Source organism: Schistocerca serialis, chromosome 4 (genome assembly GCF_023864345.2).
Source record: "Schistocerca serialis cubense isolate TAMUIC-IGC-003099 chromosome 4, iqSchSeri2.2, whole genome shotgun sequence".
Classification (NCBI taxonomy): Eukaryota; Metazoa; Arthropoda; class Insecta; order Orthoptera; family Acrididae; genus Schistocerca; species Schistocerca serialis.
The window spans coordinates 550,564,362-550,586,080 of NC_064641.1; the positions used below are offsets into that span (position 1 = coordinate 550,564,362).

Here is a 21,719-nt window from a genome sequence, read left to right on the forward strand (position 1 = left end):
TAGTTAAACAACAATCATCATGATGTATCTTGGAAAAATGGGAAAATTAAAAGCATGTGGACGTGTACTTAGAATTTATAAAGGATAACATAAATCTAAGTAGCACATCGCAGTATAGAAGCAATTTTAAGAACAACATCATGCTTAAAAAAGATGACTCTCTCCTTTACGAAGGAATGTCAAAGATTGCTTAATACATTCAATATATCCGTGAATTTGGATGGAGGTAATCAATGATTGAACCCACGTGCGGCGTGGCGGGGTCATTCTGTCGTTCTTTCGTCTCCTTATTCGCTCTCAGTCACTTTGATCGAACAGTTCACCTATCTTTATATTTCTTCCTTCCGACTTTCTTTCACTCTGCAGTAGTAGTTGCACACTAGGTAGAGTAAAGTAGCGTCGATGAAACCAGTACCTAATACCTACCACACAGAGTCCGCGTAACTCAAGTTGCAAATCAGTAACTGTATGTTCGGCGACTCCATGGAGTGTTCTGTGCACCACGACCAGATAATGGATATAATTGGAAGGAGAAACAGTATTGGTCGTATTTTTTTGTTTTATTCTCCGCAAAATCGATTTTCGGTCACTTAGTGACCATCCTCAGTGCTGTAATATACAATTAAAAATGGTAGGCACTTGTTGATACCAGATTGTTTATGCTAAGCAGCCTTTACACTCTGCTCTACTTGCACCAAATAGGTGTCTCCGAACGCCGAAGTAGATCAGTCTACATTCTCATAGTCTAGTGGTGTATTAAGTTTATCAACAGCATCCTTAGTGGAATATAGGTAATCTTTCATTTTGTTACTACTATCGTGCTGCAACATAGACACTTTCCCATTCAGCCACAGAGAACTGTCACAGTAAACAAGCACTTTGCCGATATTTTTCCTCTTTGCGACTTTTGTTCTCAGTCCATGTCGACGTGCATCCTCGATTACTCTCACTGTAATCATTTGCACTATATCAATATATTATTCACGAGAATATACCAAATAACCGATGCAGATAGAAAACAAATTTGAACCTGAACAACTGCGCAACAACTTCAGAGTGATTGATTGCAGTGAGGGTATCATCGACTAGGGTATGCATAACAGCCCCTTAGTTTCAGGCACTCTTAAGAGAGGTAAGTACCACCTGCATCATGAGCAATGTGTTCAACGCCAAATGGCTGCCATCAGGAGAGTGCTACTTCTGATAACAGATATAACGTATGTGAATTAATAAAAGCTACGTGAAAAAGCTTTCCGTTCACTGCTGGACAGTTTTCTATTTATAAATAGTGATCACTGTTACCGAGATGCTGTTATGGACAGAAAAAATGATTGTCGAAGAGAGCATCAGAAATACTTGTGGCAACAGCATTACGAACAATTGAAAATTGTTCCGGGCTGATGTACTATCTCGGTTTAAGAGTGTGCACTGAAGTACCGAACATTCCATCACGAAAATTCAGCCGAATTGTTGCGTGACGTCAGTTTCGCTGGAAGATCAAATGTATATGATATGGCCCAGCATGTACCAATGTGCCGGCCGCTGTGGTCGAGCGGTTCTAGGAGCCTCAGTCCGGAATCACGTGTCTGCTACGGTCGCAGGCTTGAATCCTCCCTCGGGCATGGATGTGTGTGATGTCCTTAGGTTAGTTAGGTTTACGTAGTTCTAAGTGTAGGGGACTGATAATCTCAGAGGTTAAGTCCCATAGTGCTTAGAGCCATTTGAACCATTTGATTTACCAGTGTCTAATTAGAACTGATTAATTTTTATTCGACTATCAGAAAAGTGAAATGTCAAAGATGGAAGGTTTGGACGAACTGAACCAATACACAAAATACGCATGTTTTTTAATTTGCAGTTTTGTAGCAAAAATTGATTACTAGAAACGAATGAGAATTTTATTAGTACTTTGTGAAACCCACTGCTGAGAAATGCTACATGGACACAGTGTTGCAGCTGCAACTCCGAAGCCCAGTCGTCCGCTAAGACACCTCTCCAGACTTGGACTTCAGCATTCTGACCAAACCCTCAGAACACCATCCGCTGTGAACTCTCACCACCATCTCGCTATTTCCTAGCGTTTTACCGCCGAGCTTTACCTGTCCACCAATGGTGAAAAGTTCATACTTAACGGCCCAATGGCATGGATTCCTCCAGCACACAGAATCTCACAAGAAAATTTATAATGACACCAATCCAACTACATCACAAATAGCTTTCCCACTTCTAAAAACTGTTGCTTCAGGTCTGTCTCTGTGACGCCACTGACCAATTTACCAATGTCATGGTTTCACGCCCAACACTACACTCACATTAAAGCCCCTATGAAATTAGAAAGCCGTACTCAAGACAAGGTCCATTATTTCAGCACTCTGTGTTTCTGTGGGAAATTGAATGATGATTATCTACAAAAGCTTTTTTTCGAAACAGGAAAGCTGCGCTCTCAGGCTGTTTTTGTAGTGACACAGCAACAGTTCTACTACTAGGCTGAGCCGCTCTTTCTTCGTCGTGATCTGTCCACCCTGTCCCAATTCGAAGGCACTGTGCCTGCCTACACTCCCAAAAGTCATCCATAAAATAGGCTGTTCCACCACCAAGTTACAATGAAAAGAAATGAAAATGGAAAGAGCGTAGTATGTTGAGTCCCTGGGATTCGATGTACATTAATAAACACTGCCTGGTGAACGAGGCTTGTTCAGAAATTAGGTGTACGGTGACGATAACGGACTGAGGTTTTCTTGTTTCCCGATGGTTGGCCACAATTATTAATAGAGAGCAATCCGCTGCCCAGAGTGGGCTTCTCAGTGGTGGTACGTAAACTCACGTTCTATTGTCCATTTGCGTGAAAGATGTCAGTAAGAAATCCCGCCAGATGCGAGCCACATGCTGTGATCCGCTTCCTGCTCGTCGAAGAAATAACACCTACCGAAATTTTTTCACGAATCAAAACAGTTTATAGGAAAGACATTGTGAACAGAACTAGTGTGTTTAATTGGTGTGGGAACTTTAGTGGAGAGAGAACAAATGTTCTTGAGGCGAGAAAGACCTTGCATTTTAAATGGTGAGTTAGTGGAAAAAAAAACAAGGAACTGTTCGTAAAAACCACCGACTGACAGTAGATGAAATTTCTGCGACGTTTTCACAATTCTTCAGAATGCTCTGATACGAGACACAGAAATGCCGGGATAACGGGTGGCAGAATTGGTAACAGAGCAGAACAAGGAAAATCAGGTCATTAGCGGCTGCTAGTTTGTTGAGCGACTTGAATTTGAATGTCTGAGCTCTATTGTTACTGAGATGTAGTGGGAGTAGCTCATTATATACCTGTGACAAAAAGACTGTCGTCACAATGGCGTCACACCAAATTCAACTCCACAATTTCGGACAAAAAAAAAAGTCATGACCTCAGTTATTTGTGACCGAAATGTCAACATTTTGGTCGATTTTCTGCCTCAGGGGCTGACAAACGATGCACAAAGATATCGTGAGACCCTTAGAAAGCTCAAAGGGAATTCGAAATCAAAAGAGGGAAACACTGATGAGAGGAGTGTGCTTGTTGCATGAAAATATCTGTCCTCAAACACAGTGAGACACCGATGTATTCTTGGACTCAATTGGTTCTCCTGACTTGGCACCTTTAGATTCTCATCTTTTCACTTCCCTGAAGGCACACATAAATGCAGTTACGTTTTCAACGGACGAACAGGTGCAGAGAGAGGTTCTGAAGAGGGAGAAGGAGCTGGTGTGAGAGTTCTTCGAGGAGGGCATGAAGAAGATTGTGCCACGACTCATCACATGCGTTGAATGGGATGACAGTTATACGAAAAATTGTCGACAGTTGTATTAACGGTAACGTGTAATTTTTTCAAATACACTTTTTCTAAAGAAATATAAAAATACAGTACACTTACTTTCTGAACATGCCTCGTAATATTCACCGTTATCTTTATCTCATTCCTTAATGAGCTTCATATAGAATGAAAAAGGCTCGGAAAATAGCTTGTCACGTTTCAACTTCATGAAAATAAGTACTTGGGTAGCAGAGAAATGAAGATAAATCGGGCTATAGACGGAAGAAGTAAAATGTATTCTCTGAACAGACAAATGACCTATTTAGATGACCAACGGAATCACAGTCCACATTAATTATATTTGTAGGTGTTAACTAATAGTTTATAATGAGAAATGTACTAATGAAAAAACTGATATTGGTAACCATCTGCAGGAACAATAAGATTAGGTATCTAAGCCACACATTTCTGGAATGCGATAGTGAAGATGAAATCTTAAGGTTACCATAGGCATTAAGATTTAATGAGCATGTCAGGTATCAGATGTTTATATCATTTTATTAAAAAATAAAATAATTAAAATAGAATAATAAGATAGATAACACATTTGCTATTTAATACAGCTAAAACAATTATTTTGCAGGTTTTGCATGGTTACACAGAGGCATTCAACAAAGGTGCACAGTTCCTGTGTTCACAACTAACAGAGGCAAATGGTAATGAAGTAGATATAAGCAAGATGCTTCTGCACACGTCTTTTCACTTTCTTACACTTTCTATGTATGGCATCAGTTTTGATGAACTGGAACCTGATAGAAAAAAACAAGCTGTTGCCGTTGATGTTTTCATCAGTGGGCTGGAGTTAATTCAGGTAAATAAATAAGCGCGTGTGTGTATACGCAGGGTGAGTCACGCAAGACGTAACACACCTTTCATTTCGTGAACAGCGACACATATAGAAACGCGGTTTTTCGGTAAATGCTAGAGCATCGAGAGGCACTTTTGTTTGTGTCTGTGTGTGTGTGTGTGTGTGTGTGATTGAAGTTTTTAGCGCTGTTATCAAAGAAGGCATAGAAGCAGGAAGGTTTTTCTAAATGCAACCATATACTTTTTATAACCGCATTCGACAGCTCTTGAGAAGACTATTACAGTAATATAACGTTTGTTAATGCTGATGTTGAAACCTGTCGTTAAAAAATTCAAGGACTGTCCTAGAATGTGATAGTACGGCGGCCAGAAACGGCATTAGTGGTGCGTGCCGAGCAGTTATCACGGACCAGCTGCATAGGTGTATACCGTAAGGGAGGCCTGCGCTGCGAGATTGAAGCTGTATTTCCCCTTGCATCAACTTACGACCTAGATGCAGATTCACCTACGACTGCTGATTATCGAAATTTGACACGAACTAGTCTCTAGCCCATCACAAAGCGTTTAGGAAAATTCTTTCACATTTGTGTATCCTCCCACATTTATTTGATCTGAAACGGAGAAAACAATTGTTCATTCTTTAAAAAAAGAGGTCTTATATCCTACAAAAAGCAACAACTGTATTAAATATCTAAATGTTAGAAAGGTGATTTGACCTATTTATCCTGTACGTGGCTGTGTGCTCCTTAGAAGCAAAATACATGCAGTCGGACAACTGCCCCTACCAACTCTTCTCTTATTTATATCATATGGTTGGTTCAAATGGCTCTGAGCACTATGGGACTTAACTGCTGTGGTCATCAGTCCCCTAGAACTTAGAACTACTCAAACCTAACTAACCCAAGGATATAACACACATCCATGCCCGAGGCAGGATTCGAACCTGCGACCGTAGCGGTCGCGCGGTTCCGGACTGTAGCGCCTAGAACCGCTCGGCCACTTCGGCCGGCTATATCATATGGGATACATTCGTTGAGCTAAACATTTTGCTAAAAATACTTTGGTGACCTCCTGTACACCACAAAATGAATATTCCTTTTAACGAAACGTCGTTTCTTGTTGAACGTAAGCGCGTAACGACAATGTCACCAGCTGAGTGCAATAACGCTTTCGACTTACGGGGTGACAATTATTGAACTATATGGAATAAAATCGTCATAACTTCTGAGCAGTTTGCGTTAGAAGGTTCAAACTGCTCCATTGACCTCAGAGCGTGACGGGAATCAGTGTAAGCAGTATGTTTTGGTTTAGCGACGAAGCCCACTTTCATTTGGGTGGGTTCGTGAATAACCAAAATTGGCACATTTGGGTACTGAGAATCGGCATTTCGCGATGGAGAAGTCTCTTCACCCTCAACGGCTGACAGTGTAATGTGCAATGTCCAGTCACGGAATAGTCGGTGCGATATTCCTTGATAGCGCGGTGACTACCGAAAGGCACCTGAAGGTTTTCGATTTCATCGCCATTATTCAAAGTGATCCGGATTTCGACAAGATGTTGTTCATGTAAGACAGAGCTCGACCCCATCGAAGCAGGAGAGTGATGTTCTGGACGAGGACTTCGGGGACCGCATTATGGCTCTGGGGTGCCCAGAGACCACTGGCATGGGCCTCAATTGGCTGCCATATTCTCAGGATCTGAACACATGCGACTCCTTTTTGTGGGGCTATGTTAAAAACAAGGTGTACACACTATTGCTGAGCTGGAAACAGCTATTCAGGAGGTCATCGACAGCATCAATGTTCCGACATTTTAGCGGGCCATACAGAATTTACCTATTTGTCTGCGCCACATCAGCGCCAATGATGGAAGGCATATCGAACATGTCATAACCTAAAGCCGAATACCTGCAGTTACGTTTACATGTTCAATTAAGTGTGTACATGCCGTAGTTTCTAAGTAATTTATGTTTTTTTCATGTAGTTCAATAATTGTTACCCTGTATGCAATTTCGTACACACGTAAATGAAAGAAACAGTTTACTAACAATGATTTGGTAACCACCCAAATCATATAACATCAATTTTGTCTTCTAAAACTTTGTCCTTTATTTAAGCATGTGTTCTAACTGTTGAAGACGAACTGGAAACCACTTTTGCAATCGTTGTTCGAAAGAACGGTGAACAGATGTAATTACGGTAGATGATATAGTAGGCATGGTCTGGCGGTTCGGCGACACATATCGGCTGGCGAAGTTCGGGTTTCGTCATAGGCTGCACGACTGGGTGCTCCCCAAAGAAAGAAATCAAGAGGATTCGGGGGATCTCTCAGGTCAAGTGACAACAGAATTTCGTCCTACCTGACGTCCAGGAAATTTCTTATTCAGTACTTGCGTTTGGGGCGAGTGAGTTGGATAGCCATCGTGTTGCAGCCACGTACACTGTCGAATATCCAATGGTGCCTCCTCTAGAAAAACCGGCAGAATGTTCGTCAGAAAGGGTGCGTATGAATATCCATTTTGAACGCCTGAGGTGAGTTAAGATCCCACAATGTAATTTCCTATGATGCCCCACCTTACGTTTACGTACCATGGCCGTTGATGTTGCTCCAAACGAAGCCAGTGTCGATTATCGGCTGCCCGTTAATGTATATTATGCAAACTTACATTAGCTTGTTTGTTAACATTGCTTCATTGGTAAAGAGCTCACGTTGGAAAAAAAAGGATCGTCTCTCACTTGCTGAACGGAAAACCGACAAAATTTTGTACAGCGTTCGAATTTACGGCCGTCGGGTGCCTGATGTAATGACAGATGATAGGGACGGAAATTCTCTCGATGCGGGTGCGAATGACACTCGTCTGGCTGATTCCACATTCCTTGGCAATATGTCTCGTACCACTGTGCAGATTCATTAGCGTCGTAGCCAGAACCGCTTCTTCGTGTTCTCTTTCAGTTGCAGTTTCTTTCTTGTCCTCTTTTTGAGGTTCAAACTGCCTGTCCGCACCAGCGTCTTAATAACTCGTGCAGTTGCCTGGTGCGTCGGACATTGGCGATCCAGATAGATATCACTATACCGTTGTACTATTTCTACGGAATTTCTTTTACGTTCACCATATACAAGTAGTATATCCAACTTCTCCTCATTCGTGTACACGTCTGCATGCAACGAATTTTAAAGTAGAAATGAGCGGTCTGCAGTGTAGGCAAGTCAACAGGCAAACGTGTAGACAATCTGACGCAGCGTAGCATGAGAGCTCTGCCTGTCGGTGTTTACCAGCTAATGCCGATTCCGTGTTCTCAAATTCTAGGACATACCTCGAATTTTTTACGCCAACATTAAAAACGCTATGCCACTGTAATTGTCTTCTCAATGCCTATCGAATGCAGTTATAAAATGTATACGGTTCCATTTAAGAAAACCTACTTGCTTCAAAATCTCCGTTGATACTAGCGCTAAAATACATTAACCAAACAAAAAATACGTGCCCCTCGAAAATCTAACATTTGCTGAAAGCCGCGCTTCGATATGTGTACCAGTTCACGAAATAAAAGGTGTGTTATGTCTTAAATGACTCATCCTGTATATATTTGTCTGTTTGTGCATGTTACAGAATAACTTTGAATCGCCTGGAGCGATCTTTTAATTGAAAATTGTAATACATATCATTTATTATTAGAAAGTAACCGTGAGCAATAATGATAAGAATAATAATAATGATTTCGAAAAATTCAAATTGCAATCATAAAATGTGGTGTTAATTCTTCTCTGCATAACCATCCTCCAGTGCAACGCGTTTTCCAGCGATTGATGCTTTGGCAGATATGTTGATTGTGGAAGGCTGCGTTTTGCTGTCCAGGTAACATTCCACCTCTATTATCACATCATCACCATTTTGGAAAGGCCTGCAATGCAATGGTTTCTTCATCCAATGATGGAGGAATAAATCACTGAGGCAAACTATTCGTTCGTCTAGAAATGGTACTGAGGAGAGGTGAATTTTCTTGCTTGGCTGGTTACGAGTCAGCAGGGCTAGGAGGCCACTTGGGTATTCCTTTGGGAATCAGGTATAAGGGCAGTCAGCACATGACTGGACATGGATACTCCCAGAGCAGAGAGAACATAGACGTTGGTTGCTTGCAAGGGTGGAGTGCAGAAGACAATTCCTAGAATTTCAATAATAAATAACAGTTCCAGAGTAAGGCAAATCTGAACACATTTGGGATCTCATAAAATTGAGGCATATCCAATGAAACCACAATATTTTCAGAATCTCAGAAGCTGGAAAAATTAATGATTTACACTGACAGAATATCTTCACAAATAACCTTGAAATTAACAACTGTTAAAAACTTCATGGCATGTCAACATAAAACATCTTGGAAGGTAGCGTAGCCTTATAGCTATCACAGCTGAAAGTTAAACATATGTATCTATTTTCTGTATTGATTTTATATGTTTTTATATCGTTTTCACTGCGGAAATATCTGTCAGAACATCATATTTTCCACAATAGCACAGCAACTGAATGCAGCATGATCATGCCACATATTGTTGAATTGCGTATTTACTTAATGAATATTTTAATATATCTGCCAATAACTGTATTTAAATGTTGATCACAGTGGCTATCAAAAACCACTGTAAATGTGGCCAGTGGCATGTATTAGCTGACACCACCACCACTGACAAAAGTGAATATAACTCCATCTTGTGGTGGAGCATGGGACTACAGTTGTTCAATTTTCAATAAAAACAGTACTAATCACCGTTGTATAGGTTTATTTATAGATATAAACCTATACAACGGCGATTGCTATTGTTTTTATAGAACACTGACAAGAGTGTCAGAAGATTCTTCCGGCAAGCAGGTCCAAGTAATTGTTTAACCAATATCTAACAATATCCTAATGTCACTGAACTTGTGCAAGAATTTCGGATTATTTGTTGATGAACATTCTATTGTCTGCACTTACTGTAAGTGATCTGAGTGTGACAAATGTTTATAACATTTCTTTTTTTTAATATTGTTATAAGTTATTATATTTTAAATTCGCAATTCTAAGCAATGCTTAGACTATTTGACTGCGGGATTACAGGTATATGATATTATTGGCCCCCAGTTTAGCAGCAGGGTACGAAAACAGACATATACGGCTCTACCATATGACTCTACCGCGCCATCCTTTCTAAACAGAACCGTGCAAAGCCCAGTTACCTAGCTATATCCACACGCAGGTAAAATCGCACATTTCAGTAGAATAATAGTTTGAGGCAAACTTTGGTAGCCTAAAAGGCATCATGTGTCTCTTTCTCCCATCTGGAATCAGCCGAGGTGACGTCGTGGAGTAAAACACGCCGCTGGACAGCTTCCTGGGTCTGCTTGTCTTGTCGGCCACCTAAAACCTTGTCAGGAGATTTTGGTAATAAGATCCTGCAAAGGTTTGCCCCTTAAGAGCACAATTTTTTGGTATATCTGCATTTACAATACATACTCCACAAGCCACTGTATGGTGCGTTATGTATGGTACTTTGTACCAGTACTAGTCATTTCTTTCTCATTCATTCGCAAACAGAGCAAGGGAAAAACTACTGTCTATATACCTCCAAATGAGCCCTAATCCCTCTGAATTCATCTTCATGGTCCTTACGCGAAATTCATGTTGGTGGCAGTAGCATCGTTATGCAGTGAGCTTCAAATGTCGTTTCTCCAAATTTTCTCATCAGGTCTCTTCATAAAGAACGTCGCCCGTCGCCTTCCATCCAGGTATTCCCATCTGAGTTCCCGAAACATCTCCGTAGTAAATGCGAATTGTTTGAACCTAACGGTAATAAATCTAGCAGCCCACCTCTGAACTGCTTCAATGTCTTTCTTTAATCCAACCTGTGGATGATCCCAAACATTCGAGCAATTCTCAAGAATGAGTTGCATTAGTGCCATATTTGCGGTCTCGTTTACAGATGAACCACTGTTTCCTAAAATTCTTCCAATAACCTGAAGTCGACATTTCGTCTCCGTATTATGTCGCCTTGTATCCTGCTAGAGTCAACAATGACGATACCTTCCCATAAAGCAAAGCATCATCAGCACACAGCCACAGAATGCTGCCTACCCAGTCCGCTAGATCATTTATGTATACAGAAAATAGAAGCGATCCTATCACACTTCAGTGGGCACTCCTGAGGATACCCTTGTCTCTGATGAACACTCGCCCTCGAAGATAACATAGTGGGTTGTGTTACTTAAGAAGTCTTCGAGCCACACACATGCAGGGGAACCTCATCCGCACGCTTGTACCTTCGTTAACAGTCAGCAGTCCATGTCGAATGCTTTATGGAAATCTGGAATACGACTGTTACCCTTCATCTATGGTTCGCAGGATTTCAAATGATATGCCAGTCTCAGGAAGAAGAAGAAGCAGAAGCATAATACTTAGCGCAACTCTGCTCGATGATGATTTGTGAAATAGTCTCCCAATGATGGCGGCAGGAATTCATTGAAGAGGCAAGCCCCGGATTCAACATCACTTGTGATTGAAAACATCTATATTTATTACGTGAAAACGTTTGAAATTTTCCTTTACGATGGAACGAAGCGAAATGCCAGTTAGCAGCAACCAACAACGAGAGAGTGCCAGAAGGGTTAAAAACTTCGTTTCGGAATTTATCCCTTTTAAAAAATTACAGAAGGACCAACATGATTTGTGTTGAACTCTAGACACATTAGACCTCTTGAGATAAATACGTCTTCGCAAAGTTATTTCTCGCATTATGAAGGAAAACAATATTTGTGAATTAATTCCAGCAATGTTAGAAAAAGAAAAAAATATAGACAATCATATAATGAAGACTTTCAGGACAAGATGACATAGCTGCTGGTGGACCTTCTGGGATGTGAGGTCGTGGTCCCAGAAACTCTTCTGTTCCTGACGTTTCGTCCAGATCTGTGCTGGACATCCTCAGCGGTGCTCTTCTGCTGAGTCCAGTCGGCAAGATTCAGTGGAGGAGCGTCTCTGAGGATGTCTAAATCAGACCTGGACGAAACGTCAGGAACAGAAGAGTTCTTGGACCACGACTTTGCATCCAGAAAGGTCTACCAGCAGCTAGGTAGCCAATCCCCATCACCTTGCAATTCTTGAAACTGATAAACAGGCACAAATTTTATATAGAACGTTAACCCCACCTTTTGTCACATTGTAGTCAGCTATGGTTTCAGGTTTGTGTGTTTGTTCATCATGTGTCACCGTGTTATGCATACTAGACCAAAGTATGACAGCACGGTTTTTACGAGAAACGTATGAACTTATCATGCTGAAATCCTAACACTGCACATCCAGTTTCTCCTGTCTTGTTGGGGAGAATTTCTGGAGGATTTTCATGTCTTTTCTTCCTCATCGTACTGATGCAAATGATTTTCGTCTACAGCAAGTATTGAGATAGGAGGTAGCTTGTGTAACAATTGTCAGTTATGAAGTGCATGGTTGAGTTAATTATAAGCACTACAAGGCTCTTCACTATATTCTCAGAGTTATTAGAAACCCAGTATAGCCCTTCTGGTTGCACTCTGTATTAAACCTCCAGATTACTGCAATAAAATGTTTTTGCATAGCAAAGTGCAAACCTTGTTATCCCATATTTAGCTGGGTTGCATGGTACGTAGTGAATCCGTCCACAGCGGCCTCTGAAAGGGTGAAGCATTTCATGTATTGTCGTGAATTCATTCAGACTGTTAATACTTTTACATATAGCAATGCTGCATGACCTGCAGTAAATTTCCATGTCATCAAACCAAACCGCTAACAACGTAGAAGAAACAGCAACCTTTTGTAACTCATTGCATCCCTAAGCTGCATTCCTGTTTCATCGTCCACCCAGAGTTCCAGTACATTTGGATGATGGCCTTTTCTTGTTCCAGTCAAAAAAGAAACCCAAATACAGAGAGTACTTTGGGTCTTGATGTCGCTTTATTATCTCTTTTGCACGACAATTGGTGTGTTTCTCGCTGTCTATTTATATACGAGTTTCTGTAGTTTACTACTTCATCGATAATGTCAAGTTCATTTATCTTCAGAAAAACACTAACTTCATCAGTTATATCTATCACACTTCGCTTTGGATCTGGTAGAATTTTCATGATATTTTTCTCCTGGTATTTGACGTTTACCACACTCGCTTTTACACCAAAGCGTAGCTTTGTTTTTCCAGTAAAGAACATCCGAACAGCTTCCATCTCTTCGAGATCATTACCATCCTCATCTCCAATTCCAGATTTATAGCTTTAGTCCTCTTATTTAATGTTTTCATCATTCAAATTCACTTCACTATCCTCCATGTGTGAAAAGTCTGGGTAGACTTCATCATCACTCTCTTCGAGTACTTTGCGAATTTTATGGTCTGATACACCCTTTGAACTGAAATAAAACATCAAACTAAATTAAACAAATAAATAAATTCGGATGTCAGTATAACGAAACTAACGTTTAATATGCATCTATACAAAATAAAAGGTGTGGCCGTGCGGTTCCAGGCGCTTCAGTCTGGAACCGCGCGACCGCTACGGTCGCAGGTTCGAATCCTGCTTCGGGCATGGATGTGTGTGACGTCCTTAGGTTGGTTAGGTTTAAGTACTTCTTAGTTCTAGGGGACTGATGACCATAGATGTTAAGTCCCATAGTGATCAGAGCCATTTGATCCAACATAAAAAACAACGAATAAGTATAAGTAACCTTTTATTACACTTACAACTGCATGTTGACTAATGGAACTAAGCTTGCAACTATCACACCAGCAGGTGCGCATTACACTTCTTACATCATTCGACACCTGGCTGCTTACAATTCAGAAAACAAACTGCGAAAGCTAATCAAAGGAACTGAAGCCGCGCTAACACTATGGAGAAAACATCGGCAGTGGAATAATGGAAGCTGTGGCCCAATAGCTCGAGGTTAGGGCATCGATTAGCTACAAAAGCCGCTGCTGTTGTACTTTTCACAACAGTGGGCCCGCTCTATGGTTAAAGAAAAATACTTGACAAACACCTAAATAAGATTATAGCACTAAAGCCCAAGAAACTATCAAAGATAACTGCAATACAACTGTTACCTGTCCCCAAGAGTACAATATATAAACACAAGATTAAGCCAAGGTAATTACAACATGTTACCCCCAAAATCTAGTACTGGACAGCATTAAGATTGACTACTCATTCAAAAAAAAAAAAAAAAAATGAAAATGAGCGTATGGCATCGTTAGCCGGGAGGCCCCATTCGGGGAAGTTTGGCTGCCATGTGCAAGTCTTATTTCAGTCTACGTCACATTGGGTGACCTGCGCGCCGTAATTAGGATGAAATGATGATTAGGACAGCACAACACCCAGTCATCGAGCTAAGAAAATCTCCAACCCGGCCGGGAATCGAACGCGGGCCCAATTGCTTGGGAGGCGAGCACTTAACCACCCTGTTAAGCACGCGGACTACTTGCTCAGAAATTTCACTAGATACAAATACAGCACCTTCTAATATAGAGCTTTCATCAACAGTCCACAGTGTCCGCTTTATGACAGCCATCTCCCTGGGTGGCTAGGGCTAACGGATATCACATTCGATGGCCAGTACAACTCTAAAACACAATTTAAATAAAAGAATTTAACAACTCGACGCAGTAATTGCTCTATTTATCCCAGTAGGACGCTCATTATTTGGACCCCTTCATTGATCCACCAAAAAACAAAAGACCCTATACATGTCTTCCGCCGAGACGACTGATTGACCAACTAGCGGTCGTTTCCAATGAAATCACAGGCAAGGGAAAAGGTTGCAAGTGAATCGCCAGCTGACAGCCTGTTGCCAAGAGGTCACTTCAAGAATGGCAGCACAATGGACGCCAATGGCAACACACTTTCGACGGAAAACATATAGTCATCAACCTCTCATGGGATGGAGCCTTTGATCACTTCCCACACAATCGGCTAACTGTTACCCCGTTTGCTTCAGCTCGGACCCCAACTTCCTCCAAGTGCTGCCCAAATGAGTCTCGCATGCCGCGAAAATCAGGCCAACCGGCCCGGCTCGATGGTAGCGCCACCGGAGCGACTCTAAGAAACCAAGCAGAGGATGTCACCCGAAAGAGAAATCGGTACAAGCCGACATGGCTCAACCTCCCAAACTGAGACAATAAACAGTCCCCAGGTTATTCCTGGTAGGGGAGTGGGAGAATGGAGGGGCTCGACCCAGCTTCTCTAATCTGACTGCTGTGTACTCAGGAGGTCCTATTGCTAGCTACATTAGGGGCTAAAAGGTTAACAGGACCCAGCATGTGGAGAACCTGATAACGTCCCATAAAACGCGGCGGAAACTTCATAGAAATACCGGCATCGTTACCGCCCCCATGGCCGAAATTACAAACAGAAATTTGATCCCCAACTTTCATGCAATCTGGCTGCCTCCCCTGATTATAAAGCTTGGCTTGTTGGCAGTGAGCCAATTGGATACTTACCTAGCACTGCCCCAATTCAGCTGAATAACCCCCAGGGTGATCTTTTCTGGCAAGAGGTCATTAATGTTCCACAAATTGGTCATGGGAGAATTAAACCAGTAAGCAAACATTAGTGGAACAGGAGTGGCCTTCATAGCCTCATGCTGGGCACAATGAAAGGCAATGTTGATCCACAGGAGATAAGCATCCCACTCAGTGTGGGTCTTAGTACGATATGTGTTGAGAGTGGCCTTAAGGCTCCTATTTTGTCTCTCATCAAATGAGGCGTCGGAATAGTAGGAGCACTGTAACGCTGTGGCATTGTCACTAAGGCCCTGGGCGGACGAAATATTGAAACCACCATAGAAAGACGATAGACAGTAATTGTGGCTGTAACTCCACTGCTAGGAATAAGCCAGCTGAACAGGGGAAAGCCATCCACAACAATCAAGATGTAACAATTCCCTGTCTTATTATGGGAAAGGGGGCCCACGTATTGAATAAATGACTTGTCCAAAGGATGTTGTTCTCTCTTCGACTGGAGGAGGCCCATGGGTGAGTTGTGATTAGGCTTTTCCATTTTACATGCTCGTACTCCTGCACTAATCGTCAGATATCCTTACTCAACAATGGCCAAGTTATGTGTTGTTTCACCTTAGCGATGGTTTTGTGTAAACCCAAATGGGGCACTGAGAAAGGAGTCATGAAAATAGCGTAAAACGGATGGGACAAGTTCCAAAAGCAAATAAACTCCTGGCTCAAGTGATCTCCCAACACATGACACAAAATTCCCTTAATCTACAGATACCCTGGTGCCTGCTCCCCAGCAAGCAAACGCTTCCTAAAAGTGCCAAGCTCGGGGTCCTGGTCCAGCTTAACATCAAGATAACCAAAGAGCTCTGGCACTTTGGTTAAAATGGCACCAGCCAATTCCTCAAATACTTTGTCACACTTAGTTATCTCCTCGCTATCGTCCTGAAACATCCAGCTGAGTTGGCCACCTGGTTGTCAGCCTCTCCAATATGCCAGACCCGAAAGGGTAATGTGGATATTCTGCCAGTTTTCATGCGATGGCGCAGGATCCAGCTTATCACCTGATTGTCAGTTTAGAAATCAAACTCCCTATGCTGCAAGCAGAATTTAAATTTTTCGAGTGCAAAGAGTATCGCCAAAACCTCACACTCGTAAGCAGAGTATTCAGATTCAGCCAGTATCAAGCTGCTGCAAGTATAGGCAACAGGGCGCCTCTTCCCAGAACATTCCTGCGGTAGAACAGCGGCAACACCATCATTGGAGGCACTGGTCTGGACGATAAAGGCCTTTTGAAAAAATGGGACAGCCAAGACTGGAGGGCTACTCATGGCAGTTTTGATGGCCTCAAAGGCAGGCTGCTGACTCTCTCCCCAAAGGAAGGCCTCCCCCTTTTTATGTAAACTATTAAGAGGGTGGCAAGGTGGGAAAAATTTGGAATAAATTTTTCGGAAATAACTGGCCATGACAATAAACCGAGCTGTTCCCTTTCTATTCCTGGAGGGTAGCATTCGTCTTGAGGCAGAGGTGTGCTCTTGGTTAATTCTGATCCCATCCTCTGAGAGGAGATCTGATGTCTAGCTAGGGTGACTGTAGATGGTTTCACCAGTAACCCAGCTGCCTGAAGCCGCAATAACATCCCCTGAACATAATGCAGATGCTGGTCAAAAGATCTAGATGGATAAGAACGTCTTCGAGGTAGCTACATGCAGCTAAACTTGAGATTGTCCTACACATGGTCCAACAGACAAGACAAGACAGCTGCCCCGGTAGATAAGCCAAAAGGATCCCAACTGAAAACATACGTGTTTCCATCAGTAGAAAATGTGGTCACCTGGCTGGAATCCCCGGTAGATAAGCCAAAAGGATCCCAACTGAATGCATACAGATTTCCATTAGTAGAAAATGTGGTCACCTGGCTGGAATCCACAGTAAGTGGTATCTGATAATAGGCTTGGTTAAGATCAAGCACAGTAAAAGAGCTGGGCCCAGAGAACCAAGTGAAACAATTGTGTAAATCGGGCAACAGCACATATTCAATGACGACCTTTTGGTTAAGGGCCTTATAATCGACCACCAGCCTAAAATCCTTTCCTTCTCCCTTCGGAATGAGAAAAATGGGCGATGCATAAGGTGATGTGGATGGCTTGATAATCCCATCCATCAACATTTGGTTCATTTTCTGCCTCAGTATCCTCATTATGGGGAGTGACAAACAATATGGAGATTGCTGCACAGGGACGTCTCCGATAAATGAATTCTATAGTACATTTTTTCTGTTATGCCTAAACGATCAATGAGGACTTTGGGATAGTCTCTCAAGATCCTCAACAGCTGATGACCCTGACCTTAATCAAGATGGTTAATGAAGAACTCATATTGGCATGAGTTAAGTTGTTTGACGTTTCCACTGCTATGGAAAGAACAATGGGCTATTTTTTTCTAAAAGACGAATCTTACTGACTACTTACTGACCAAATCAAGTACCTAACCAGTCTGCAGAATAAAGTTTCAACCGAGGATTAAGGGAATGGGTCAGTTTAAATGGCCATTAAAAATTACAAGTGGATAGTTCCCCCACACCTCACCTATCAGAGGCAACATTTGGCCATTAATTGCCCAACATCTATGAAGAGTGGTATGCAAAGCAATCATTCTACAGAATCTACCGTATTCCAAAGACCAATGGTAATCTAACACAGAAATTGAACTGCTTTGCACCATGCGAAAATTTGAAAATAAAACCTCTGCAATCAAGATTATATCATCATCTTACATATCACTCTGGTTGCTGTATCAGCGTCAGCAATGTACTGGAAGAAATTTTAAAATGATTCAATTAACTAGATAGAATCCTTTACCCAAGAGTGACTGAAAAATTACAACTGTCATTTACTACTAAAGCATTACTTGATGCACTAATTAATAAACTCTTGAAGTATAATTTTTAAAATTTACTGAAGAGCATTTCCATTTGAGACATGATTAAGATGTTAGTCCAAATCGATGATGGTGATTTCTTCAGCTGAGGTCATAAACAGTGGCTGAGCATATGCATGCTTAGCTGTAATACTGACTTCAGTGTGAGGTCTCTGCCAGGCTAAGAGAAGGGGCATATTTTCTTGACCCTGTCCCAGTCAATATTGTGGATTGCAGTGAGATCTTACTAATGTCTGTGGTAAATATGTGCATATCCAACTTTGATTTGGCACTTAGCAAATGTTCTGCCACAATTTCAAACATAATGGAACAACCATAAAATTACAACTAAATAGTGTGGGATCTGGTTGAAACAAGCTGGAAAACTTTTTTCCCAAACATCAGAAAATCACAGTATAAAGTGGTCAATGCAGATCATCAAATTAAATTACCCATTGTTTTCCCATTTTCTCCTTACTAGACTTTCCATCATTTCTTTCAATTATCTTCACTATTTTGCAGGTTGTTTTACCATTTTTCTCCCAATTGTTTCTTAATTACAAATCATTTCCCTGTCACTATTGAGAACTTTTTAATCAATTTCTATGAAATTTACTTCAAATTTCGTGATTTCTTTCATCATATTGAGATACTGAAGTTTTTCTGAACTGCTACAGAATAAACTACATACATATTAATTTGAAACAAATTCATAGTTCTGTAGTGTTTAGCATTACTAAACAATCAATCTTTATAATAATGTAAGGCTGTTTTTTTTTGTAATGTCTTTCCTAACTCCTTTAGAATTTTTTCTCCACAATATCACCAATTTCATCAATATGTGTTTTAGATCTCAAACCACAAAACACTTACATTATTTTTTATTTACACTCATCATTCATTAAACTAATAGTTTTTATTTACTTTGGAAATGATTCAAATACTATCTTTCGTGCAGTGACTTCTATCAAATATAATAAACATTTTCTTCATATTTCAGAAAAAAATTCGTTTTTATGTTATAAATATAACTACTAATATCTTGCAAATGACACTCACTTTTTCTATAATTTTTGTTGTTTCATAGTTCTATGTATACATGAAAATTATAAAACAATCCTTTTGACAAATTGAGTATGATCATTCCAATTTAAATTGGTTTGTTAAATATCAGTATAGTTTCCTTCTTATCAATTGCAGCATGAATTTCATTGAACATTGTCCTTTGTTCGAAATTTGATGTTGCTATAAGCTTCCACACTTTTTGCATCTGGAATTAATTTTATAACCACTATGTTTGTAATATTTTCCATCCCTCTTTCCTCATACTGAATTAGTCATCAGTTGTAAACATCTTTTCCAAATAATTTTTTACTTTAGTCCCCATTTTCATAACTAAACTGACATACTCGTTCAGCCAATCATGCTCTTTCAATACTGTACTGAATTACATAATTACATTTGTCATTTAATGTTGCTAATAACCTTTTTCTTTAGTCCCTGCAATATTTCATTTTCAGTAGCAAATGGTAAATAGTATGTTTAACAAGTAGATATTTTCATATTCTACATCTATTTCAAATATATATCCAAAATAAATGAAGTAGAATCAAAATTATTTGACTTGCTCCTTTCAAATCTGTCATAAGCTAAATATTTACTCATAGTTCAAACACAAATTATTTGTATTATGTTAAATAATATTTATTATGTTATGTGTTTTACGTTAAATAATATGATATCTTATTTCAATCACAATGTTTCTAATGCTTATTATTTTCTATGCCATAAGTTTTGCAACATTGAGATATAAACCTTCAATAGCTTTTCCATCTTTAATATCAAATCTTAAGCACTAATATTTATAGTTAAGTTTTAATCATTTTATGAATTTGAATCCCAGCTTATGCCCACAAAATAATAATTATTGGTCATGAGCCTTTATAACAGCCTTTTAAATTTTCAAAAACATCATATGAGAACAAAAAATCAGATCTGAGAGTCAAATCAGGGTATTCACTAGGATTATTTTAAGTAAATTTTTCCAAAGACCAATTTTCTGTTTAGAATCTTCTTCACTAATACCCCATTCATTAAATATATGACAATTTTTGTTTTGATGTGACATCTGTTCTTTCAACTTTTTCTGATTATCCATATAATTAATAGGATAATCGACATTTTAATTATGGAATTTTCATAAAAAAATTATGATTTGAACCTTTCTTAAATTTGATGATAACTTATCAACTGAAGAAACTACAAATTTAAATGTATGAATAATTGTATTTTACAAGTTTTTTGTTTTCTTCCCAAAACTAAGCTTATCTCATATTAAATCTATATTTTTAACATTATAACTGAAGTCTGTAAAGAACGAATCAGTGTTATACTCAGAGAGTTTATGTATATAAATTGGTGTAGAACTAGGATGTTTTAGATCTAAAAAGGATATACTGTATAATGTATTTATATATTTCCCAGATAAATCAGCATGATGACAACATTTCTCGTCTTTTTCGGGAGTATTGACTTGTACATAATGAACATGTATCTGACTTATTATGTCTAGATTGTTCGTAAAATGTCAGTGGGTTAATTTCTTCAATTTCAGGGTGTAGACTACGAATATCTTCAACATCTATTTCAATTCATTCAATAAACTTTTGTGTCAATTTGATCCTCCATATGGAGCTGGGTTTAGGTTATATCTAGTGCTATATTTAATGATATAACAAAAACCGATGGGTTAAACTCATATCACAAATAAATTACAATTCTTTATGATGTGTTAATTGAGTTGAAATAAGTCATGACAAAATTTTTGTCCAACAATAATATTAAATTTTTTTCGTTCTTGGGATAAAAGTGATTGATATCCTGTCTTGTTTCCATTTCATTATCTTCAATTGATATACTTGATATTTTTCATAAAATGAACAAACATTAATAGATCTATCAATTTAAATCTCAATGTTAGATTCTTATCAGTCTAAATTCTAAATTCAGAAGTTTAAAATTACTAACAGCAACATTGTAATATCTACTAATCGTCTGTGTAACTTAATTCACAGGATGTAATATTAATTTTATAGACCACAAAACATATTTTATAACCATTATTTTTAACATTAACATAAGCTCTTTAATTTTTATAATTAGAAGTAAGATGATCTTTCTAATGGAATATATTTTCTAATTGCTAAATGTAATCCAGGAACTCGATTTAGACTCTGACCAGATACTCAAGCTTTAATTCCATACATTCATGATACAATTTTTTCTTCCCATATTTTATAACATTTATTCACATCTCTTTCATTCATGATCAAATAATTACATACTTGAAATTCAAACTGCATTGCTATTCAGAATTCAATGATTTCATATTATAATCAAAGAAAAGTATAAAATAAAATTTAAATCCAATATGCAATTAAATTTTCTTCCACCATACACAATTATTTATTATCACACATTGAAAAACATACACAGATCAATCTAGCTTTGATTGTTCTTGAAATTTATAGTGTAATCTTTTTTCTGAACCCTTGTTAACATGATGTTAACGAACTCTTTTCCTATCTTTTGTTTTACTACTATATTAGTGAAAAATGGTAAAAGTTCTTCAGCTGTTTAGTA

General features: G+C 39.4%; 1 protein-coding gene across 3 annotated transcripts in view; it reads left to right on the top strand.

The window, feature by feature from the left end:
* Positions 1-21,719, top strand: part of LOC126475277 (cytochrome P450 4e3-like) — a 95,527-nt gene that overhangs the window by 47,824 nt on the left and 25,984 nt on the right. For 2 of the 3 annotated variants that reach the window (XM_050103031.1, XM_050103032.1), the window contains exon 4: positions 4,435-4,662. The exons of the other annotated variant lie outside the window; for it this stretch is intronic. In XM_050103031.1, coding sequence (XP_049958988.1) covers positions 4,435-4,662 — 228 coding nt within the window. The remainder of the gene's footprint in view (positions 1-4,434; positions 4,663-21,719) is intronic. 3 annotated transcript variants of the gene reach the window in all.